This window comes from Schistocerca cancellata, chromosome 3 (assembly GCF_023864275.1).
Source record: "Schistocerca cancellata isolate TAMUIC-IGC-003103 chromosome 3, iqSchCanc2.1, whole genome shotgun sequence".
In the NCBI taxonomy this organism is placed as follows: domain Eukaryota; kingdom Metazoa; phylum Arthropoda; class Insecta; order Orthoptera; family Acrididae; genus Schistocerca; species Schistocerca cancellata.
This window is the reverse complement of record NC_064628.1, coordinates 186,461,422-186,488,414: the sequence shown is the minus strand read 5'-3', so window position 1 is coordinate 186,488,414 and position 26,993 is coordinate 186,461,422. Positions and strand designations below refer to the sequence as shown.

The 26,993-nt window shown below is 41.7% G+C and overlaps 1 protein-coding gene across 2 annotated transcripts in view; it reads left to right on the top strand.

The window, feature by feature from the left end:
• Positions 1–10,886: 10,886 nt before the first annotated feature.
• The window catches only part of LOC126174806 (solute carrier family 22 member 7-like), a 197,761-nt gene continuing 181,654 nt past the window's right edge, over positions 10,887–26,993 (top strand). Inside the window, exon 1 of one of the 2 annotated variants that reach the window (XM_049921179.1) lies at positions 10,887–11,009. In XM_049921179.1, coding sequence (XP_049777136.1) covers positions 10,968–11,009 — 42 coding nt within the window. In that variant the 5' untranslated portion in view covers positions 10,887–10,967. The remainder of the gene's footprint in view (positions 11,010–26,993) is intronic. The other variant, XM_049921180.1, reaches the window with a different exon arrangement.

Below are 26,993 nucleotides of genomic sequence, written 5' to 3'. Positions count from 1 at the left end.
AATGTCGTTGGCAGAATTCTTAAACGTTTTGAATTTACGTGTAGTAATGAACAGCTTATAGTCAAAATCATCGTGTCGGCGAGTAGCATATCGGTCATTGTTACGTCGTGTCGGCGGTTCCATCTCAAAATTCGGTGTACCTTGCCAATTTCTTTCATACGTAATTTCTGAAGTGCCCTGAGTTATTATTTTGTGGCTGTTCCGTATTTCTAAGTCCCTCTTCCCGTATTGGAGCGCGAGTGGCCTCTGAAATATGTAATTCTTGTATTACCTGTGTCAGCTGATCTTGTACTTCCTGGATTTCCCTTTGGTGTTGCGTATTAATTTGATTCTGATTTTGTTTGAATTTCCTAATTTGTTCGCACTCTTCTGTATCAGTGATGGCTACAGGTCTTGTGTCATTCAGATCATCATCTACCTTTGCAGATAAGTTAGTGAACTGATCCGAAAGTTCGGCTACTTTCTCCGATAGTGTACTTATTTCCTCAGTGTGTTTTTCTGAACCAAGTTTCAGAGTGTCCATTTGTGTTGAAATCGTATCTACTGTGTCCTCTAAGTTTTCTTGAGTTTTTGCAAGTTGCGTAACCAAATCGGCAGATGCAACTGAGTCAATTTTAGCTTGCAAGGTGTCGTAATTTTCATGAACAATAGTTTGAAGTTCTTTTATGGCTGCTTCGTGATTCTGTAATGCATTTTCATGCCGCGAAAAAATAGGTTGAAAATGCTCACAAATTTGTGTTTTTACATCATTACAGACTTTTTGACATTTCGATTCAATGTTATGTAACTCAGTAGTTAAATCTTCACGTGTTTGTTCAAGCTTATGTTCCACTGAGTCTAACTTTTGAAGCTTTTGTTCCATTGTGTCTAACTTTTGAAGATTTTGTTCCATTGTGTCTAACTTTTGAAGATTTTGTTCCATTGTGTCTAACTGTTGCTGTGTTTGTCTTTGATTTTGTTCCATTTGTTGCATTAGCTGTAACAACAATGCATTAGTGTCTGGAATCTGTTCCTCTATGCTTTTCGGCAGTGCATTTGCACCGGCAACATTCACATTTTGACAAGCAGAAAATGTGTCTTGACTTATTTGAGAAAACGGTGAGGACGCAAAACCTGACTCTACAGTATTTGCAAAATTGTGTCCTGTCATTTCGGATTCCTGAGGCGAGCTGTTGCCAAGCGATCGATCGATAATGCTTCCCTGTTAACTAATTGTTTCACTGCCTACGCCATTGTTTGCCGCCCACTCCAGTTCCCTATGCACAATTACCAAATTACTACTTCGAATGTCTGTTAATTCAATACACAGTGGTGTTGATAAGCTACACTCGTTGTCACTATTATTTCTCAGTTTACTTTGGAGCCTAGTGTTACGTTTTTCACACGCCATTATTGTCACAATATTTCACACGACAACAAAGAAAAACACAATTTGAAGAGCAAAAATAGGGGAACACATTAACATAGCACTGAAAATAATATCTAGTTAATTGCAAGCGCAGCTGCGAAATACTTGGTGCAAATCTACATGCATGCCACAACTGTTTTATTGTACAACAATGAAAGAGTGCAACTACGAAGGAGATTCTCTCTACAATTACGCACTAGCAATAAACAAAATCTACACTAATTACACAAACTACAAGAAAAAATCAGAAGATTCCAGTGAGGTATCCTGGCAGGGTCGCCAAATGAAACGTCCCCATTGAACATTTATACAGGACTGTGCTTAAACTGACACACAATATTTTTCAGCGCAACACAATGTGACTTTCAGAAATCCCTACAAAGGAATGGCCCTGACTAACATTAACCTGTACCTTTCACAAATCACTTACCTCACCAAAAATCTTCGTTACTCGAACTACTGCAATACAGCGAGTGCCACTACTGCCAGCTAAATAAAAGATTCAAACTACTGAAGGCACTAACTACTGATAGGCATAGTTAGCAAATGAAAGATTTTAATAGGGAACAAACAATGTATTTACCTTAATAATCATAATATATATGCCATCCAGTCTTAAAAATTTCAAATCTGCGCCATTTCTCTCCCCACATCCACCACTGCTGGCAGCTCACCTCCAACTGCGCAACGCTACGCGCTGTTCACATCCAGCTGCCGCTGCCCAACACTACAAAGGCAGACAACAATGCAAACTAGCCATAGACTGCACACAGCAAAGCCAGTGATTTTCATACAGAGAGCGCTACGTGGCGGCGGCGTTACCAATATAAGAACCTAAACAGCCTACTTACATAGCCTACTTACAGTACGCAAAATGGACTTTTACAGTTGCGGCTGCCCTATAAGAAGAGCACTTCGTGAATGCTCATCTAAATCCCATTCTAAGGTCCTATGAGCCCCAAAGCGGCCCATTATTGTGCGCCCATTTTTTACACTTTATTCTGTTACGTAACTGGAACTGCAACACATATTCTGAACTTTGTTGTCTTGCATAATACACTGTTGTGCAGAATAACTGTGGCTGCATTGCAAATAATATACTGTCTTGGTCATTGTATTTCACTTTATGCCACTCCACAAGGGAGCGACCCCCTCATTGTAATACACCGCCCTTTCCACTAAGGTCATCTGCATTCTCGTGAATTTTTTCTTTTTCATGTAATACTTCAAAATTGAATTTGCTTAGCTTCAGTAACCAATGTGTTAACTTCTAAATGGATCCTGAAACCCTAATAACCACTATAGCGCCACATGATCCACTTTTACCTTAAATATCTTACCATACAAATAACATAAGAGATCCAGCATTTCTTTCTCTATGGTAGAATAATTTCTCTCTACTTCATTTACCGAACGAGGTGGCCGGCCGGTGTGGCCGAGCCGTTCTAGGCGCTTCAGTCTGGAGCCGCGCGACCGCTACGGTCGCAGGTTCGAATACTGCCTCGGGCATGGGTGTGTGTGATGTCCTTAGGTTAGTTAGGTTTAAGTAGTTTTAAGTTCTAGGGGACTGATGACCTTAGATGTTAAGTCCATAGTGCTCAGAGCCATTTGAACCATTTCGAACGAGGTGGCGCAGTGGTTAGCACACTGGACTCGCATTCGGGAGGACGACGGTTCAATCCCGCGTTCGGCCATCATGATTTAGGTTTTCTGTGATTTCCCTAAGTCACTTCAGGAAAATGCCGGGATGGTTCCTTCGAAAGGGCACGGCCGACTTCCTTCCCTAATCCGATGAGACCGATAACCTCGCTCTTTGCTCTCCTCCACCAAATCAACCCAACTGTACGTCATTTAGCAGATGCGAGGCATCCACCCCATCGACTTCTCAACACTCGACCAAGTACCCGGATTTCTTGCATCACAAAGAATATGAACTCGTTTTGATAACTTGGAAATGCCAATACCAGACTAGGTGTCAACAACCCCTTGAGTTTCTGAAAAAGACATTTGTATTCTGATATCCAACAAAATTTTACCCCTTTTTTCAATAACTGCATAAGTGGTCACATTATTTCGTCAAACTTCAGAACAAATGTTCTATAACAATTTGCTAACACTAATGAAGACTGTGGTTCCTTCTCTATTTGAGGTGCTCCAAATGTTGTACCACCTTCAGTAATCTAGGGCCTGTATGAACCCTAACATGATTAAGTGCATGTCTTCAATTTAGCGCTTCCTGTGATGCGAAGTGAATCGTTTTCGAACTGGGAAACAGGCATGCTGTGCGTAAACTCTGTTAACACCACTCTTAAAAGTAACATGCTCATACACATCCTTTGCAAAGACGATCCTACCGTCCAGATACATAACTGGCCTAGGTTTTAATCTCTACAAAACTCCATCCAACAAGTGCTAAAAATGGCTGGCACATTTCTGAAGCCTTGCAGTATATGACTCTGGCAGTATCCAAAGGTACAATAAATGCGATTTTCGGCCAGTCTTCTAGTGCTACTTCTAGTTGACGATAGCCCCTCCAGCCTTTACATTATATTTGGGATTGCATATGCATCTTCAGTCATATGACTTTTGAGGTATCAATAGTTGCTACAAACCTGATATGCATTAATTTTTGGTACAATTACTATTTGTGCATGCCATGGGCTGGTATTTTCTTTAATAATACTCTCCCATAATTCTTGATTAATGAACTCCTGCATCACCAGTTGTAGCTGATGTGGTACCCAATATCGTTTATGTACACAGATGATTTATTACCAGTTAGGATTCTTTGGTGTGTCACTAGGAACGATTCATAAAGATTAAACAGGTTTGCACATTTTAACTCTCGTAATGCAGTTATACTGGCGACTTACTTGTTGTTATGATTTGAGTTGATCCTAAACATCATTTTCATCTAGAATATCCAACAAACCTTTAGACTTCAGTTCCAGATTTACGTATACCAATGGGCACTACCTCATCATCATATATCTCCGGTACATGTACAACGCTTCTATGCACAAAACACTATGCTTTATCGAAATTCTACATTCTTTCCCAGAGGCTGAACCACACACAACACATTAACCTCCAGATCTGTTCTCCTGCTCACCGAAATGGTTCAAATGGCTCTGAGCACTATGGGACTTAACATCTGAGGTCATCAGTCCCCTCGAACTGAGGACTACTTAAACCTAACTAACCTAAGGACATCACACACATCCATGCCCGAAGCGACCGTAGCAGCCGCGCGGTTCCGGACTGAAGTTCCTAGAAGCGCTCGGCCACCGCGGCCGGAGCTCACCGAAAGCAATTTCCCTGTAAGAGGGAGTACATTATCTTTGATCCATAGTCACTTTACACACAGTTCAACTGGTTTATCTTTCTGGAAAGACAGGCCTTATGGTAGCATCATACTGACAACAGTTCTACACAGAAGAAACGATGTACCAACTAGTTGTTAGCAGCAGACGCAGTGGCTGCGCCAAAGACTGAGACGGCGTGGAGTTTTACAAGTATTTATTGAACTTTCTTTACAATTTCTCCCTCATCGTCGCTGCCTAGCCCTGCGGATCCCTCCGCCTGGCTGCTGCTGTGTAGGTTCTCCGACAATGCGCTCAACACGCGCCGCTGATCGCACTCGGAGCCTCAGGCCACCAGTGCTCCGCTGAAGCCAGGATGACCTGTGGTTGAGATGAAGTCGTCGCCGCTCGGCAGCCGCGTCGCCGTGAGGTCAGCTGCCGACGCCTGCTGCATCGGCGGCTGGGAAGCCGTCAGTCGCGATGTCCGCGAGATCCCGTCATGGACGGACCACGCGCCGTGGGGCCGGGTTGCCTTGAAGTCCGGGCGTCAGTCCTCGGCGGCGCCTGTGACCAAGACCGCGCTGCGGCCGGTCCTGCTGGAAGTTCTCGCTGTAGTTAGTCAGCCATGGTGCCGACCGGACTCGGGCCGACCCCTAGAGCTGAAGCTGACATCTGGCGGCGAACGGATGACTCCTGCGAGCTGGAATAGACTTCCGGAATCGTCACCTACGAAAATTGAACATTCGGACACTGAGCACGTCCGTCCTCAGATCCGAACTGCTCCCTGGTGGCTTCTGTCCGTTGCTTCCTAAGCTCCACTATTTATATCTGGCAGGAAGACGTTTTTTACCCTCGGTGGCAGCTTCTTGTTATTACTCCCGCAGTATATTGCAGCGTAACTTAGTGTGCTGGCCTCACTTCTCCTTACTCAGCACTCTCCAGGCTTCGCTTGGCGCCCGGTCTGTGTGCGTCCTTGCGTCAGGCGGCAGTTTGTTGGTAGACAGCAACTATCAGCAAGGCTATCTGTGCCACGCTTGCTTCGCAATGCCTCGATCCCCGGCTGCCTCTGTTTTGCCTTTCTCCACTGCGTGAAGCAACGCTTACTACATGTGACCGCAACATAGTGTTATTATACATTGTCCAAAGACTGTTTTAATGTGATGCTTATACAGGAAATGTACCCCTAAGATCATGCAATAGCTATTGCCTATAAGACGCTAAGCTTCCTTACATTCCCAGAAATGTGTTAACCCCGCCTGAACACTTAATATAACCAAACCCTGGAAACGTGCATCATTATGTGATGGTGGCTTTCGTATTGGTTTTTATATATTATGAAAAGTGTAACGTTATTTAAAAATATTATTGTGTTATCCAAATCTACCGCATGATGTGTTGTTGAGCAAATGCTGTGCTTAACCAGTTTTACTGTAATCCCAAGAAAAATTATAAGGGGACCCTCCATACTGTAAATCATGGATATTGATGCGCTTCAAATATGTAGTAGAGGCACATACCCTGAGTACCTGGCTATCCGGTTTTTTAACAACAGGCCTTAGTTTTTGAGAAAATCGATTTCGAAGTTCGTTGGCCTCTTTGTATATCCGTAACATTATATATATTCCAAGCAAGTTAGCGTAGCGTAGCGGTAAAAAAAGTGTGTATGAAGTCTTATGGGACTTAACTGCTAAGGTCATCAGTCCCTAAGCTTACACACTACTTAACCTAACTTATCCTAAGGACAAAAACACACACACACCCATGCCCGGGGGAGGACTCGAACCTCCACCGGGACCAGCCGCACAGTCCATGACTGCAAGCACCCGAGACCGCTCGGCTAATCCCGCGCGGCTCGTAGCTGTAGAGCTTCACGGCTACCGCACTGGTGATACCGTGTTCGAATCCTGCTCCCATATGCTTTTATGCCTGCAAGAACCGCCGGAAAATTTGGTCCTAACGTTCAAAACGAGTAGACGAATTAACTGGGAAATATAGAAATGTAGTCGTGTCCTAAACGAAATCCGGGAAGCTCACGAAACTGGTGTACGAACAATGTTTGCGTTCTGTAATTCTTCCGTACGTGGGATAGAATTTTTTTTTTACATTACCGATTCGTGGAGAGGGCAAACCGATTCAACGTTATACGATCATCTATTCACTGATGAAAGGAAAGCGAGCACCAGCACCCCAAAAGTGGTCCCACCAAAGTGCACTCCTTATTGCTAGCCCTGCAATGTTTATTTTTGCCGACAGGTGAAAATCTTCACGAAAATTATTCAGAATGCTCCCAACTTGATGAAAGACAATAGAGAGATCGCTTCTAGGGAAGATTCGATAAAATCACATTCGCTAATCCTACATCAATTCAGTGCACCTAATTTTGAAGTCATGATTAGATATACATAGTTCGAATCGAAATTAGCGGATGAAAGAGAAATCTTTTTGAAGTGCAAAAGAATTGTGTTGCCCGGTATCGCTCATCAAGAAACCGTGCGCCTGCAAGACGGTTGCTTTCATGAAATGCGCGTGGTGCTGCGAAAATTTCTGCTTCGGTTGTTTTTATGATAAGTATCACCCACAATACTGTTCTCGCACGTCAAGCAATGTGGACGATGAAAAATAAGATTTTGTGATATTGTCTGACAGAAAAATTAATAACTGAATGTATCTTTATAAATCCGCACACCTTACACTTTGTTGATATTCTTTGAAATAAAATTGAAAAATTCGGTCGATTTTGGAAAAAAACAAAAGTACACGAGCAGGATTCGAATACAGTACCTCCAGCGTGGTAGCCGTGAAACTTTACGGCTGCGCTACGCTAACTTGCTCGGGATATACGTAATGTTACGGGTATACAAATCGCACAATGAACTTCAAAATCGATTGTCTCAAAAACCAAGGCCCGTCGCTAAAAAACCGGATAGCCAGGAACTCAGGATAAGTGTCTCTACAACATATTTGAAGCGCATCAAAATCCGTGATTTACAGTATGGAGGGTCCGCTTGTTAATCCGTAAAACCAGTATGTAATACCTGTAATGAAATCAATCCCTCTGAAATTTAATCAGTCTCGTGAGCATCGAGTTCTATGGTCTTGTGCAATAAGCTGATAAAATTCCCTATGGAAATAAACAATGAAATACATTTTCCTTACCTCTTGAGTCGCAACGGGTGTAATCTTGGTACTCTATTCTCTCCATAGTATGCACATAAAATATTCAACCTTGGCTTAGCGAAATGCAATGCTGGCCGTAAAATAGCTTCATACAAATAATGTCAATACATCAGTTGATAAATGAATAACCTTGCAAATGTTAAGAGATAATTTTGGTTGGGATTTAAACAAACACGACATGAAAGAGGATGAGGTACTGATAAAGGGATATGCTAAGACCGAATGCTTCAGTTCGAAAATTGTATTCAAAATAAAGTTTCTCCTTCACAAAATTTAATATCAAACATTTTACATTAACTTCAAAATCAGTGAACTTCTCAACTGTTCTACAATTCTCACTTACTGACGTAATTGACGATACTTCGATAGCTACATTACGAGAGGTCTCACATCGTTTGACAAAATAGATTCCAAAATTTAACTTGTCTCTATCAGGATTAAAAAACCCACAAAAATATTACAAATCGGGTATATCTTAACAACCTATTGATTCCTACATTCAAGGGTTTGTACCGCTAGAATTAGCAAAATCCACATTGCGCTGATGGATACTTAAAACTAAATAGACACAGATCCATTACCTTACAAAACTGCATTATGCTGCGTCCATTTACCAACAGCTAAATTCTCACAGCTAGCCACTAGCTTTAACTCTCACATGCTACCTTTAACAGAGTGCAACGGCAACTGCTGCTGTTCTCTGCGCGTCTCTACTTACAATCGATTCTGCCACTCAGGCAACATCTTTGGTTCTGTGGTGTCAAAGATACAATCTCTTCTACATGTGATAACCATTTCATGTGATTTTTCATAAAATATATTACAAAATCGGGCTCCACGTATAAGTGGACCCCTCACAAAAGTTGAAGTTAATGTTATTGTGCCTGGCTTCACAACTGGAAAATTATTTACGTCAGTGACTCAGTTGTGGTGCTTCTCGCATTAATTTACCCGACACGGTGTTTTTATATTAAAAGACGCCACCACATACATATTACAATGTACTAATCATAATAATGTATATGACTTAAGCATACGACTTGTTTGTATGTAAGGGCTTTAAACTTATGATCCAATATGCAAACAAAATTACAAATATATGACTGTATTTGTTATTAAAATTGATTTTTGTTAATTATTTTCACTTTCGTGAAAATCCAAGGCTGGGGAGTTTCTCGCGATTTCGTTAAGTGAGGATCGAAAAAATTTACTGAACTCAGTTTACTCAAATATGACTCAATATTGGAAAAATTGATTGCTTTTATTGTTGCAAAGGAAAAAGAAATCTCCTACATTTACATTTATTTGTCCTTGTCAGAATTAGAGAATATTATTTATTACGACCCTGGGCCGTTATCATTTAGAACAATGGCGCTGACCTCTGCACCAATGTTCCCCTGTAAAATTTGCTTAAAGAAATTAACTTTACCACGTCGTTAACATTGAAGCTGGTACAGATAAAAATGGACAACACTTTTAAGTAATATTTGATTATATTTAAACTAAATATTATATGAAACTTACACGTTTTCGTACCACGTCACAAAATGGCTTCTTACACTACAAAAAAAGAAAACAAAAAACAACAAAAGGGTAGAGAAGAGATCTTTTTCAAAAAAAGACAGAGATTGCAATTACATTCACAGATCATATTAATTTATTGCAGAGTCTTTGTTATTTTTCTAAGAAGAGACAATATTTATAAGTTTGAAAGTTCACACAGTAACACATTTCGTTACGACGTCAATTTTTGTATATTTGCGAAGTTATTTAATACCATTTTTATCATGTTACGTGACGTACCGCGACAATTATCCCCTACTTCACATAGCTTATAACATGGAGGGTTTAACCAGGTCCAAACGAGATCCAAATTTGCCCTGGACTCGTGTGCACCTGTGCCGATAAGAACATGAATCTTCTTGCATCCAGTAAACCAATTAAACAGTATTCGATCTCTCCTTATGTATGACATGTGTTGAATTTCATTGTGAGCGCCGTGTGGCACTTTAACGGTTGGTAATTGCCATTCCACTCCTTCATAACCTACTCCCTATTCTACCTACAATCCCGTTCCCAATACCCTACTTTTCCTCACATCTTACTCTCTGCTGACGCAATCTCGCCATATGTGGCATGAGGACTCAGAACGGTAACATTTGACGTCAGCGGAAAAAATATCCTTTAAATCATACACAAGGGAGTGCAATTTTGCAAGTGGGGTCGGCACAGTTGTTCCATGCCGGATGGTGCATTATCTGAAGATGGCCTATTACGAAGAGGACGACACCGGCCATATCTTTAATAAATGACTGTGCGATCCAGACAGCTTTCTGCTAATTTCACTTAACTAAGAAATCACTGTTAAATCACAATAATGTTATCTAAAATGATATCAAGAACCAGTTATAACAGTTTTGGGTCTGGTTGCCTTAATACAGAATATAATAGGTTTATGACATTTTTCTCAACCGAATTATCGTATACATCATGGACGGAGGTGGCGCAACGTCATACTGGTAACTGCCGACTTATTTGTAATTTTGAGTTCGTAGTCGCTGAAATAACATCACATGCTATCTCAACATCTGAAGCTTTATTTAGTTACCTCCCCCCCCCCCCCCCTTTGTTTCAATTCACTTCTTTTCTCATGCAATGCAATATACATCATCAAAATAATATGAGTAATAACAAGCAAATATTAATCGTGATAGAAGCCACGCCACAATGTTTTCAAAAGAAAACACTTAAAAGACTTTGACTATATGTTTCAACCATGGTGGGTTTACACATTTTACCTAAATGAGATATTGAGCAACAGCACAGAAAAGTACCTTCCTCAGGAGAACTGCTATCGTTAAGTGATAAGAACGTATTTACTTTAACTCAAGGCAAACTGTTTCCTCGAAGTTTTTTTTCAGCATTGGTGCAGTCACTAGTATCCTCAAAGTTGAGCAACTAATGAGAACGATAATGCGTGATAAGCGGCAGAAGTACTTTTGCACAGTTGTTAGTGCTGAGAAGTATTCACAGTTTACGATACAACGTGTAATAGGACTGACACGAGTAATACTGCAGCAATGCGGAACAGTGCTCACGATGGCAGTCCACATGCGTTTCAGGTACGCGCAATTCGCTTCACTCATTTCTGATTTGCTATACAATGTGCGAAAAGTGTGAAACTCAGTATGTTATAGAATTGGTCGAATGCTGAAGTTTTAGCTTGATCATTGTCCTCTTTCGTCTCTTTCTTATCTTGTTCCATGTAAATGCATGTCTTTTGTAATGTAATATGTAAATTTGTGACGTTTTCGAAAGTTCTCGAGCGTTTCTCAAGACGTAATTCATATGCAATCACTACTTCGATGGCCACTCTTGTATTTTACAGAAACTGTTGTATTAGTTCACGAGTAATCGATCCTAAACAACTCTGCTCTATAGTCCCAGACAGATACTACTTCAGTTATTGGTAAACCGAACGAGGTGGCGCTGTGGCAAGACACTGGAAGCGTATTCAGTCTTCACGTATTCATCGAGATTCAGACATTCGGCAATCAGTCCTAAATGGCTTAAAGCAAATTCCAGGATTACTCCTTTGAAAAGGACAGGCCGATTTCCTCTCCCTCTGCTTCCGATCTTCTGCTGACTCATCGTCCGTATGACAATAAATATTAATCCTCGATCTTTCCTTTCTTTTCTTTAAGTACACTCCTATTTCATTGTGGGTGGCATACTACTTTATTGTCCACAAAGAGAGCAAGTATGGAGCTGATGACACCACTATACCCGTCCCCATTGCAAGTAAAAACTGCTGCCTTAAACTGACATTGATCCTGTACCTATACCATGTATTCCTCTCAGTCGATTCTTTCTGATAAGCTGTTACGCAAACGTGAAAGTCTGTCACGTGCCTCCACGAGGTCACCAAGCATGTGGGAGGAGGGGGGAGGGGATGTAATTATTACATGTACACACTATTTAACGTTTCAGCCATTATGTACAAGTGCAGCGCCTCTACTTCCCTGTAATACGTAAGATGTTTCAGTATGGCCGATTTTGTAGTACACGGAAGCGGGAGCTAAATATAAATATTAGGTCTCAATATAAATCGAAAGCTTCACATTCCTTCTAAATCGTATCACTAGATGAACAAATAGTGTAGCAAATATATCGAAAAGAGATCCATAGTCATGTAATAGAATAAGTGGTCGTGGAAGAAATTGCTGCTCGTTAGTCGTCTCCCTCCCTTCCACTCCCTCCTCCCCCCCCCCACCCAACAAATCAAACACACATTTACCAAGGACCACACATACGGTGCTTATTTATTCTATCTACAGCCCTCCATATCAGTCTTATATTCATGTTCTCTTCTGTTCTTTATGCTTGACTACAATGTTTCGAGATGTATGCTGTAAGTACTCTGTGTGATATTTACCCCAGAATCTTTCCGAGTTCATCCTCTCTAGCTCAACGCGCTTTCCTTGTATTTATGACTAATTTTACGCATCTCTCCATTTATACAAAAAAATTTAGAGCACCAATTGAATATTAGAGTTAAATGGAATCTGGAAGAGGGTTCCACTGCGGTTGGTCATTTCCATCATTGATTATTTGGTTATTATTAGGAGTTTTTGATTAACCTACAGTTTATTGGTCGCAAAACATTATTTCATTACCATACTTTCCTACTTCTTAATATACTACCATACTACCACTGGCGAACTTCTATCAGGACAAGACTGTTACGGAGAGGATGACATATGCACTTCACACTAACTCTAAAAGCACTCTCAGAGACATTGTCAAATTCTTATTTTCCTGAGCCCATCATAAACTTCATATTATTTTAGACCATCAGTTTCAACCAGAAAAGAGCACGACATATGTCTGTAGTTCGTTGACGGATGATAGAAGTTGATTCCTTCTGGCCTAAGGTTTAATGACTGACTTGCAATCGGCCTTGGTCAGCATTCGATTTGGTTTACATGGATGATCCAAACAATCTCTTTCTATTTTGGCATCCGTACCCTTATTATTCGCTATTTGAAACCTGTAACTTGGTTTGGTTCCTTGTGTCTCCAATGAATCTTCCTTTGCCGATACTGCTATAGGTCAGCCGTGATTTTCAAAAATCTTCAAATGTGTGTAAAATCTTATGGGACTTAACTGCTAAGGTCATCAGTCCCTAAGCTTACACACTACTTAACCTAAAGTATCCTGAGGAGAAACACATACGCCCATGCCCTAGGGAGGACTCGAACCTCCGCCGGGATCAGCGGCACACCGTGACTTTCAGACACCATAATATATACTACTGAAATAGAGTAGCATATGAGGTCTATGCTGTGCTTTCCAGTATTCTCATATTACCTTTTCAAATTCTCTTCTTTAGACCAAATTTGGAAATTTGTGGTAAGGTCTCATGGGATCACACTGCTGACGTCATCGGTCCCTAAGCCTACACATTACTTACTCCAACTTAAACTAACTTACGTTATGGACAACACACACACCCATGCCCGAAGGAGAACTCGAACCTCCGACGTCTTTACACCATCTTCTCGTTGTCTTATCTACATCAGAGAACAATTTACTTCATCATTTAAACAGTAGCAGGATACTAGGTCGTTTTACTATGCTTAATTGCAGTTAAATCTATGAAATAATCCACTGGTGTTGACATGGTGCTTAGCCAATCTTATGACAAAAGCAGAGAGAGAATTTTAAGTACTTTCTTGGTATTGTAATTCTCTCCATGTAAAGCGTTACTTACTCCGTATACATTCTCATCTATTGAATTAACTTTTCCAGTTTAATAAATGTAGAATACAATTTACATAGTCTGTGCAATAGAATGCACGGACAGTAGGTTAATGTACTGTTCTCTTGGCACGTACTATGCGCTACATTTCACGCCATTTAAACATCCTTCGGAAGTTCACAACTGGTTTATGGAGAGACGAATGCTTGGACCTATGTCGTTTTTTATTTACTCGCTCCTTGTTGTCGGCATATTCGCATGTATCCACAGGTAATCCACGTGATCTTCAGTGCCTCGAACGTCCAATGACAAGGTTTCTACACCCATGCTAATGTCTTAGACCCAGTCACGTATAATATGTAGAGGCGCAAGCATCGTACGGTTGCGTCTACACTCCATACGAAGAATGTACTCCTGGGTGGTATAGCTGCTCTCTTCTTCTTGTAGTGACGCCCTTATTAGACGAATGATTTACTGCTTGTTGCTCTTCTCCCTGCTGTTATGATCCGAAATAGTCTACGTCAGTTCCCGCTATCATGAAGTTGTTGCCATGGCCATGACCGTACCGAGGGCGTGGCGAGTCAAGTCCACACGGCAAGGACGTAGGCACAGAGCGGCCCAAAAACTGACCGGAAAAGAACCGAGAAAGAAAGACAGTTTAAGAACTAACTGGAAGAAGCGCATGATTTCTTTTAATCCGTGTGCCCACTCGCAAGTAAAGGTTTTCCGCTAGCTTGCAGAGTCTTCATGTACAAGTTCTTGGACTTAGCAAAGATCCGTAGCAAGTCGACTTGCGCAAATTTTGTCAACTTTCGAAAGCTTTGGTAAGTTAGTGAAGTCACTTTCTTGCACCTTGTAGCAAGCACTTGATGAACTTGCCAGTTTCTCGAAGTATTTCTACAACTTACAGAAATTTTTCTCCAATTTACAGAAATTTTGCGTGTTCTAGAGGGGCGGGAGGGAAGAGGGTGGAGGGGGGGGGGGAGCAAACCGGATAATCTGCCCCAGGCGGCAATTTCCAGGGGGCGCCCAATTCATTTTCTTGAAGCAAAAAATCTTGTTTCACAAAGCGCCTAGCATTCAACACATCTTGGTTTATCGATTATTCATGTGATTTTGAAACGCATCCTTGTTGGTTTTTGAACATTTTTGAATACATTCTAAGTTGACCTCTGAATGAATCATAAGTTGATTTTTGAATGCATGCTTAGTGTACGTGATGTCTCTGCTAGGAGAATCCCCGTCGCTTCTATAAATAAAAACTTTCCCGGAGACAAAAGGGCACGAGGCTATGCGAGCTGTGTCGAATAAACCCGGACGGGTGATTTCCAATCGGTGTTCCTTTTTTGTGGTTGATTGGGTGTGGGAATAATCAGCGTTGTTTTAGTTATTAGGGAAATCCGTAGATTCAGACTACCAGAGTGGAAATAAACGACTAATAGGAATAACAGGTAAGAAAGGTTACATTTTCTCTTCTCGCTGTATCCAAGAAAATGAAATATTGACAAAATTTTTAGAAGGTCGCTACATTACTAGGGACCGATTGTGCAGTCCCCTGTCAGCAGGCGCTTAGATTCCATTATCGGAAAAGCGCGGAAAACGCTCGATAATTGAAACGGTAATTCTCGCAGGTTTAGTGATGTTGACTGGAGAATAATTTTGACAGTTGCAGGAGTAGTTACAGAATTATAGATGACAAAATTTTTTGTTGGAACGAGGAAGGAGAAGAAACCGGGACATCACGCAAATTGTATGGACGAATATGACGATTCCAAACGTACGAGGGTCGTTTAATAAGTAATACTCCTCATTTTTTTCTCAGAACATATTTATTGTTAAGAGTCGGTATTTGGTGACAATATACACCAATCATGTCCTTGTCCTGTTTTTCTGCGTAGTCTCCATCACATTCTATGGCCGTACGCCAGCGTTGTGGAAGCGCAGGTATTCCCTGCTGGTAAAAGTTCTTGTCCTGTAGGCGTAGTCATGTTTTCAGTGCGTGACTGACACTCTCGATCATTGCAGACGCACTACCAATGCTGACCGACAACTGTTGGGCCAATTCTGGACTTGTGTTGCGCCGATCGGCACGAATAGTGGCACCCGCACGAGTCAGCATGTCTGGAGCAGTGGCTGTCACAGGACGTCGCGAGTGTGGCTGATCATTGAGCTCTGTTTTTGCATTTCCTGAGGCTGTAACTTTCTTTACCCATCACCCAGCTGTACTCCTATCAACTGCAGCATCGCCATACAAGGCACACAAACGTTCATGGATCTTCACCACGGCGACAGAGCCATACCACGAATACGATAGGTTTTCTCCGTCAATAGTGCCACGGGCCGTCCAGAGTCAGTTTTCTTGTAACCGTACATTTCGTGACCACCGGTACGAGCAATCACGTACAGTGCATCCATTCCTACCAAATCTTTCCGCAATATCGCAGAACACACATCCAGTTTCTAGTAACCCCATTACACGACCTCTTTCAAACTCAGTGAGGTGCTGATAATAGCGTCTTTGGCGCCTTAATAGCATTCTGCACTAACATCAACTCACCATGTGCAATCTTAACGGTGATTAACGATCATGACCATCAAAGAGTGTATTTATAGCAAACCTGATTTGCACGCTCATAGTGGCGCTACACGCGCCACTCTTACGGGACTGGCACAAAGCTTGGATAGACATCATCTATCAGATGTAGAAACGCGCCTACCAAGCTCCGTTTATGTCACAAAACTCTTTCTTACTGCTGTAATTTATTCCGTCAGTGTAATTAAACAGCAGTTAATTATCACAAAACAATCGAACTCTTCAGAATTAGCAATACGAAATATTTTATAGTGGGAGCACTGACGACTACTAAATAAGGCAGTCAACCCCAAGACTCACCACATCACAAAGATCGCAGCACATTGGCAGACCAAAAATAAAACCGCCTCTCTTTTATCAGAATAATATTAAGTACGAAGCATTTCAAGCAATAAGTATTAATTGCCATTGAGCGTTGATCATTAGCACAAATATAAGTCAAGAACTTCAGCTGATCAAACGAGCAACTACACACAGTACCTGTACAAATGGCATAAGCTCCAATGATGAATATTTATTACATCGAATACCTATTACAGAGAAGCCCTTTCATGTAATTAAATATTACATAGAGCTCTCATTAAAGAACATGATGCTTCTCCCCTAAATGCCAATTGTAAGTGATCAAAATTTTACTATTCGAAATTTTATAACATTTAAGACAGATACAGCATAACAAGTCAGTGGCCAGCGGCTATGCAAAGAACTTTCACAGTGGGTATAGGTCCTTTAAGATTTACATGAAATGTGGGTAAGAATAAAAGATGCCCATTAGTGATTACTTTAAGCACAAAATATGATCTGTAGTGAATCCACAACTGAGAGGCATGAATCTTCAAACGGCCAGATGTTCCGCAGAGCGTCCCGCACACCCACTGCCACCCCCTATGTCCGCTCGCTGGTCGCACAAGGCTTTCCACTACCTTCCGCAGTCGCTCGTAACATGTAGCCTGCCTTGAGGTGGCGCCCCTTAGCACAAAAGGGAAATTTACCAGCAAAACACCACCCCTCCGGAGAACGCTCCAGATGGCTTTTTCAAAAGTCGGCTGCTTGTGAAATAGGAAGACCCATCCGCCTAAAGTCAGCACAACCTCACAGCTAGTGCCTTCAGTATAAAGCGCAACGCCGCCAACCCTCATAACGAAACCATGATAAATGAGTACGGACTGTTTGTCTAAAGAGCCAGCCGTGACGTTTCATGGAACTCCCACCACGCCATTGCGAGCACTGGACTATTTAACATCAACGAAACTCCTATAATAAAGTAACTGTTAAAAAAGTAAAACATAATCCCAACAATAATCAATGCCCTCTTTCCACGAAAACAGGCAAATTCCATTGTCTTTTAGTTTTATGAGCAAAATCGGAATAGTTTTTACGTTCGATAGCTGGATACAATTTTCCACTCATTATTTTGTGACGTCTAACGATGTACACCACCACCAATCACAAATGATCAGCAGACACAAGCCCACCATGTGTAAAATCAGGAAAAAACTTCGACTATTTTGCTGCGAAAATTGCCTATCACCGCAAAATGTCCTCATTATCTCGAAATCGTCATAGGAGTAAAGAAAAAGCGAGGATTTTAACTCCAAACAGAAAAAATCTATGGTAAGCAATTTCTTTCAGTTTGTCGAACAAATTACACGACCAGAGGGCGTCTCACACGTAGAGTGACTGTAAATAAACTGTCACACACACGTATATTACAAACATTTCAGAAAATCTCTCACGCCATTGATTAAAATGTCGGAAAAAAACACATTCATTTTACATTCGAAAACAACAATCTATAATTCAGTAGATTGTAGGTGTTTTGTACACTATGACAGTTCCCCTTCAACCAATGCCATGCTATATTATACTAGAATTTACAAATCAAATCGTGAGAGCCTGTCTCGTCCTGTGTAGGTGGGAGACTGAAATTTCATTAAAAGATATCGACGCAACGAAAAGAAAAAGGAACGCCTGTCAAGAATCATTCCGGGATGCCCTAGCCATCTCCTCCACCCACCAGCTGACACAACATTGATATCAATTTGATAGGCTAATAAATTAAATTGATCATGAGAATCAGTTTGAATGTCGGGTAATTTTTTTTTCAGTACTCGCATTACACTCACCAAGTAGGTCTAATGGGAATCCGTGGATGGAAGAAGATGTTCTTTTCGAGGGACACTGTTGAGAACTGACATTTGAAATTGACCGCAGAGGGATTCAACAGCCCACACCATACATTTCTCGTAAGAACTGAGCTATTAAAAACACGATCGTAATGAATATGTTACCGTCACCCTGCATAAAAAGCAATATTGAGACTACAAGCACACACGCGAGTCGCTGATACTGTTACGCTTTCGGGTAGAAATGCTGCCTGTGATTTGGAATCAAGTCTATCCATTCGGCCACGTTCTTGCGTTGTGTCCTGTAGAGACGTCTTTTAATGATTACAGCCACTGGTGAATCATATTCATGCCACTCTCGTATCTCGAAATGAGTCACCGTTTTTGAACATATCTGCTAAGGATCCTACAGAGTAAAAACTCCAACGCTGTTTCTTAGAAAGTCCTTCTGCATCTTGGTTGTGATCGAAGTTACTTCCACAGCCCGGTATCAAGTTTCATCACCTGTACTGTGGGATGACCATATCCAACAGACTACCAATCACACGAGAGGGTTCCTGGTTTTAGACCATGACCCAGTGTGGCCCGCAAGAACTGTCCCAGCTCCACAGTGCTGCCTTCTGTTCCCTCACCGCATATAGCCAGTTAACACCGTAGTTGCACTTTCGAAAGATTAGATACCCCCAAAATAGCTCTCTGATCCATGGCTGTTCACATCTGAAGCGTATAGTGAAACACCAAAGCGAAATAGACAACACACAGTAAAATTATTCTGTTGCACCAATACATAACTTCAGGACCCTGGCACTACAACATAACCGTGCTGTCCTATGACGGAAGAAGTAGGAAGGTTGTTGGGAAATGGTAGGATGCTGGGTCAACAAATTTATACATACTTAAATAGTTGTTTTTAATCAAAAAACTATGCTTTACAATTAGTAAAATACAGTTTAATAGTGGGAACAGTTAGACCCAACGTTCACCAAATCAGTTAATAAAATTTTTAAGATGCACGGGTGCAGCGTGATAACGAAAACAAGCTCGCCCCCTCTTTTACTGGACCCACAGTAACATTAATTCCTTAACAAAATAATTTAAATTCCTAAGCAAGAATTATTATTTGCAATACGGTGTTGCTCGCTAACAAAATTGCAGGTCAAGAAGTTCAATTGATCAAAGTAATAACTAGATTTAGCAACTGCACAAATTCAGAATTTTTGGTAACATTTTCGGAGAAAAGCTATCTTGTAAGTTGCATAAAATTGGTGAAAAACAGTCTAGATCGGAATGGTTATTTTATTTAAATGGTCGATTTCGGCCTAGTCTTAGGCCATCTTAAGAATATCACTGTGAAGAATTGAAAGAGTGCCAGTTACATAAAGAAGTCAGTGACTTAAAATAAAGTAATTTATAACCATTAAAATCGAAAAGTCGTTCAGCTGCTGCTGATGATGTCCGGAACAGTCAGATCTCAATCGCTGAAACTGCTGCTGTTCGGTACGCAGCATTGCGTTACATAGATCTGGTTAGGGCGTGTTTGTGCTATATAGCACATCATTTGAAGATACAGTTTATCTAAAAGTGAATAAATACAAAAAAGTTGTGCCTACGTGCCAGAACCAATCATTAAAAATAATGAGTAACTGTAATAAGATTATTTAAAAATTATTTATCTTACTTCTTAAAGTATCATCTGGCGGAAATTATTTCAAGCAGTACAGATCTTTTATCAACCGAGCAAATAAGAGCATCTAGGTATTACAGTCTGCACAGCGATAAGACATAAAGCAGAATGATCACAAAGAAGACGATAGGCTCTACATTACAAAAGAGACTTGTAAATACATTTTCAAATGCCGATAAAATTTCTACCTCCCGTGTCTCTGTTTTTTACGTCATTTTGATATAATTCACTTGTATTTTGCACTAAGTTTTTCCGGTAGATTTTAAACCAAGAACAGCACGTACAATGCGTGACGTTCAGGAGACATTCATGGAAAATTGTTTAGAACATTAAGGGTGTTGCATCAGCTGAATAAAACTTATACTAGAAGCCACCTCTTGAAGCTGTTGTTCAGATTTTCTTAAGCGGAATTTAGAAGGAATCGGCTGCAGTAAATCATAAGGGAATCTAATTATAAATATAAAAGTTCCCTGGCCGGTATCATGTACAATTGGAATATAGAACACCAGCATAAGGAAAACACTTTATGTCCAGCAGTTACAGACAAGCAAACAATTCCGGTGGCCATACAGAAAGAATTAGTTAAGTCGCTGGACAAAACCGGCAAACAAACAAATCACAGTATAATTATTACACGGCAGGTAATAGTTCGGCAAATAGCTAATAACAAGTAAGTCGGATTTACTATAATATGCTGGCTAGCTATCTTAGATGGGTAGATCACATAACTAATGAGGAAGTATTGAATAGGATTGGGGAGAAGAGAAGTTTGTGGCACACCTTGACCAGAAGAAGGGATCGGTTGGTAGGACGTGTTCTGAGGCATCAAGGGATCACCAATTTAGTATTGGAGGGCAGCGTGGAGGGTAAAAATCGTAGGGGGAGACCAAGAGATGAATACACTAAGCAGATTCAGAAGGATGTAGGTTGCAGTAGGTACTGGGAGATGAAGAAGCTTGCACAGGATAGAGTAGCATGGAGAGCTGCATCAAACCAGTCTCAGGACTGAAGACCACAACAACAACAACAACAGCTATCTTACTAAAACTGATACCTTTTCCGCAGATGTTCGAGAAATTTACATTACCAAAAATTATCTGATGGAAGCCATAAGGCAAATTAAAGCATACAGTGAGACCACTTTACGGATTTGCCCTTGAATTCAACAAACAAAATACTAAATAAGGGTTGATCTGTCTTATAACACACACATATAAGCAGAATTCAAATGGTTCAAATGGCTTTGAGCACTAAGGGACTTAACATCTGAGGTCATCAGTCCCCTAGAACTTAGAACTACTTAAATCTAACTAACCTAAGGACATCACACACATCCATGGCCGAGACAGGATTCGAACCTGCGACCGAAGCAGTTGTTCGGTTCCGGACTGAAGCGAATAGATCCACTAGGCCACCGCGGCCGGATAAGCATAATTAAACACTATTTTAATAAAATAGAAAATACCAGTAAATACTCGGGCGCTGATAACCACGCAGTTGAGCGCCCCATAAACCAAACATCATCATCACCAGTAAATACGAGGTGCATTCAAGTTCTAAGGCGTCCGATTTTTTTTCTAATTAACTACTCACCCGAAACCGATGAAACTGGCGTTACTTCTCGACGTAATCGCCCTGCAGACGTACACATTTTTCACAACGCTGACGCCATGATTCCATGGCAGCGGCGAAGGCTTCTTTACGAGTCTGTTTTGACCACTGGAAAATCGCTGAGGCAATAGCAGCACGGCTGGTGAATGTGCGGCCACGGAGAGTGTCTTTCGTTGTTAGAAAAAGCAAAAAGTTACTAGGAGCCAGGTCAGGTGAGTAGGGAGCATGAGGAATCACTTCAAATTTGTTATCACGAAGAAACTGTTGCGTAACGTTAGCTCGATGTGCGGGTGCGTTGTCTTGGTGAAACAGCACACGCGCAGCCCTTCCCGGACGTTTTTGTTGCATTGCAGGAAGGAATTTGTTCTTCAAAACATTTTCGTAGGATGCACCTGTTACCGTAGTGCCCTTTGGAACGCAATGGGTAACGATTACGCCCTCGCTGTCCCAGAACATGGACACCATCATTTTTTCAGCACTGGCGGTTACCCGAAATTTTTTTGATGGCGGTGAATCTGTGTGCTTCCATTGAGCTAACTGGCGCTTTGTTTCTGGATTGAAAAATGGCATCCACGTCTCATCCTTTGTCACAACCGACGAAAAGAAAGTCTCATTCATGCTGTCGATTGCTTGGCAACATGTCACACGGGCAGCCGTGTGGTCGTCCGTCAGCATTCGTGGCACCCACCTGGATGACACTTTTCGCATTTCCAGGTCGTCATGCAGGATTGTGTGCACAGAACCCACAGAAATGCCAACTCTGGAGGCGATCTGTTCAACAGTCATTCGGCGATCCCCCAAAACATTTCTCTGCACTTTCTCGATCATGTCGTCAGACCGGCTTGTGCGAGCCCGAGGTTGTTTCAGTTTGTAGTCACACGATGTTCTGCCTTCATTAAACTGTTGCACCCACGAACACACTTTAGACACATCCATAACTCCATCACCACATGTCTCCTTCAACTGTCGATGAATTTCAATTGGTTTCACACCACGCAAATTCAGAAAATGCACGTTGTTCAAGTAAGGAAAACGTTGCCATTTTAAGTATTTAAACAGTTCTCATTCTCGCCGCTGGTGGTAAAATTCCATCTGTCGTACGGTGCTGCCATCTCTGGGACGTATTGACAATGAACGCGGCCTCATTTTAAAACAATGCGCATGTTTCTATCTCTTTCCAGTCCGGAGAAAAAAAATCGGAGGCCTTAGAACTTGAATGCACCTCGTAAAACAAGGCTAACAAGCGCTGAATAGATAATACGTCAAACAAGTAAATTACTGAATGTTTTAACAATAAGCTTGGGCTTGCGTACACTATCAACCTACTCACCCAGTAACATGGTAAATACGAATCAACATTCAAATCACAATTCACGTTCACCACAAATTGCATATGTTCATAGAAAATCGGCTAAACACACCCACATCGAAAAATACAAAAGAGCATCTTCCTTCACAACAGAGTATCGGAGGAACGACCACAAATACCAGCTAAACTTGTAAGGAACCAGGATGCAGTGCGTCCCACCTTAGTGAAGAACATGACTGCTGCCTGCTACAGAAAAGGGGCCACCAGAAAGTGCACAATATAGACACGCAACAGTTCCCGCACGCAGATTCCCTTGCTCTATGTAGTGACATGGTTTCAACTAACAGTCGAGAAGCTGACAGATAAACTCCAACCGGCGTGACAGAGCTAGTAACGCTCCACAGGCTGGGCCGCCGCCTTCCAGATGTGCTCATCCCAACGGGGCGCTCACTGGTCCCAGGTAAAACCTGACCTCCAGCTGTCCACACTGCTGCCAGCAAGTCACCTCTCCTTCCGCTTGCTTGCCGTCGACCGTGGACCCCCTTTATCCCGCCCGACGCTGCCCGCGCGCCCTCTTGCGGGCCGTCGTCCTCCAGTTTCCCAGCAACGCCACTCATTGTCCTGGATGGAGGTCATCTGATGTCTCAATCTCCCAGGAGAGTGTGTAAGGATGACGTGATAAAAGAAGAAGCAGGAATAGATGGTGGAGGGATAGAGGATCCCGCATTGACATCAGGATTCAAAAGAGTTTGGAAGACTTCAAATCAAATGAAAGGATCGATAACATTCCATTTCTAAAATCATTTGGGGGGGGGGTGAGTGGCAACAAAACGACTATCACGTTGATGTGTAGACTGTATAGGACCCGCCGGCCGGGGTGGCCGAGCGGTTCTAGGAGCTACAGGCTGGAACCGCGTGACCGCTACAGTCGCAGGTTCGAATCCTGCCTCGGGCATGGATGTGTGTGATGTCCTTAGGTTAGTTACGTTTAAGTCGTTCTAAGCTCTAGGGACTGATGACCTTAGAAGTTAAGTCCCATAGTGCTCAGAACCATTTTTTTGTATAGGACTGACGATATACCATCAGACTTTCGGAAAAACATCATCCACACAATTCCGAAGGCAGCAAGAGCCGACAAGTACGAGAATTATCGCATAATCAGCTCATGCATCCAAGTTACTGTCATGAACAATATACAGAAAAATGGATAAGCAAATGAGAGTCTGTTAGATGTTGTCCAGTTCGGTTTTAGGGACGGTAAAGGTGCCAGAGAAGCAGTTGTGACGTTGCGTTTAATATTGGAAGCAAGAGTGAAGAAAAATCAAGACACGTTGATAGGATCTCTCGATCTGAAAAAAGCGTTCCACAGTGTCAAATGGTGCAAGGTATTCGAAATACTGAGAAAAATAGGGATAAGCCACAGGGGAAGACGGCTAATACACAATCTGTACAAGAAACAAGAATGGGTGATCGAGGACGCAGTACTTGGATTAAAAAGGTTGTAAGACAGGTATCTGGTCTTTCGCCACTACTGTTCAACCTACGCATCGAAGAGGCCATGACGGAAATAAAAGAAAGGCTCAAGAATAGTATTAAAATTCAAGGTGAGAGGATATCAGTAATAAGACTCGTTGACTACATTTCTATCCTCAGTGAAAGTGACGAAGAAATACTGGATATGTTGAAAGGAAAGAACAGTCTAATGAGTATAGAATATGGAGTGAGAATAAATCGAAGGAAAGCAAAAGTAATGAGAAGTAACAGAGATGAGAGCAGAGCCGCGCGGGATTAGCCGAGCGGTCTGAGTCGCTGCAGTTATGGACCGTGCGGCTGGTCCCGGCGGAGGTCCTCCACGGGCATGGGTGTGTGTGTTTGTCCTTAGGATAATTTAGGTTAAGTAGTGTGTAAGCTTAGGGACTGATGACCTTAGCAGTTAAGTCCCATAAGATTACACACACATTTGACTCTTTTTTATTTTATTTTTATTTTTTTTTAACAGCGGGAAACTTAAATCGCTGCTGGTAATCACGAAGTAGACGAACTTATGGAATTCTGCTGCCAAGGCAGCAAAGTAATCCATGACGGATGTAGTAAGGAGGGCATAAGAAGCAGATAAGCACAGTCGAATATGGAATTCCGCGCCAAGAGAAGTCTACTAGTATCAAACATAGGCCTTGATTTGAGGAAGAAATTTTTGAGAATGTACGTTTGGAGCACAGCATTCTATGGTAGCGAAACATGGATTGTGGGAAAATGAGAAGAGAACAGAATCGAAGCATTTGAAATACGGTGCTACTGACAACTAAATGGGACACGATAATAGGACATCTGTTACGACTTCAGGGTATAACTTCCATGGTACTGGAGGGAGCTGCAGAGGCTGGTAACAGTAGAGGAAGACAGAGACTTGAATGCATCCAGCAAGTGATTTAGGACGTAGATGGGAACGAACTACTTGTCTTAAGAAACAAAGTTACGCATTTCACGAAACGTAGCAGTGAAGCATGCTATAACTACGAGTTAACCAGTTATAACCAGAGTCAATTATGTCATACAAATGTTCATGCCAGTAAGTGACACTGGATAGAGATACAAAGTGCAACGACCACATAGTTTCAGTTGCGGATAAACCAATGGAATACTACGACTAATTGATCGGATACTGCGAAACCTGCAGTTTATTTACGAAAGAAAAATCAGACAAAACGCTTGCACAGCCTGCACTTGATTACATAACTAATGAGTGTTTGAGATCCATTTCAGGCCAGACTAACAGTGTAGATCTAGAATGTACAAAGAAGAGCCGTAACAGTCAGGGTTTTTAGACAGGAGACAGTTTGTCTGTGTAACAGAGATGTAAAAAGCTTTTGTCTGGTAGACACTCGAAGAAAGGAGCAGTACATCTCTCGAGAAGAAGCTTAGAAAACTTGATGAACCATCTTTCAAGGGGGCAACAGTTGAAATTCTTCAGCTCCCTGTGCATCCATCCCTCAAGAACCGTGTTGATGTTGTTGTTGTTGTGGTCTTCAGCCCTGAGATGGTTTGATGCAGCTCTCCATGCTACTCTGTCCTGTGCAAGCTTCTTCATCTCCCAGTACCTACTGCAACCTACATCCTTCTGAATCTGCTTAGTGTATTCATCTCTTGGTCTCCCCCTACATTTTTACCCTCCGCGCTGCCCTCCAGTACTAAATTGGTGATCCCTTGATGCCTCATAACGTGTCCTACCAACCGATCCCTTCTTCTGGTCAAGTTGTGCCACAAACTTCTCTTCTCCCCAATCCTATTCAATACTTCCTCATTAGTTATGTGATCTACCCATCTAATCTTCAGCATTCTTCTGTAGCACCACATTTCGAAAGCTTCTATTCTCTTCTTGTCCAAACTATTTACCGTCCATGTTTCACTTCCATACATGGCTACACTCCATACAAATACTTTCAGAAATTACTTCCTGACACTTAAATCTACACTCGATGTTAACAAATTCCTCTTCTTCAGAAAAGCTTTCCTTGCCATTGTCAGTCTACATTTTATATCCTCTCTACTTCGACCATCATCAGTTATTTTGCTCCCCAAATAGCAAAACTCCTTAACTACTTTAAGTGTCTCAGTTCCTAATCTAATACCCTCAACGTCACCCGACTTAATTCGACTACATTCCATTATCCTCGTTTTGCTTTTGTTGATGTTCATCTTATATCCTCCCTTCAAGACACCATCCATTCCATTCAACTGCTCTTCCAAGTCCTTTGCTGTCTCTGACAGAATTACAATGTCATCGGCGAACCTCAAAGTTTTTATTTCTTCTCTATGGATTTTAATACCTACTCCGAATTTTTCTTTTGTTTCCTTTACTGCTTGTTCAATATACAGATTGAATAACATCGGGGATAGGCTACAACCCTGTCTTACTCCCTTACCAACAACTGCTTCCCTTTCATGTCCCTCGACTCTTATAACTGCCACCTGGTTTCTGTACAAATTGTAAATAGCCTTTCGCTCCCTGTATTTTACCCCTG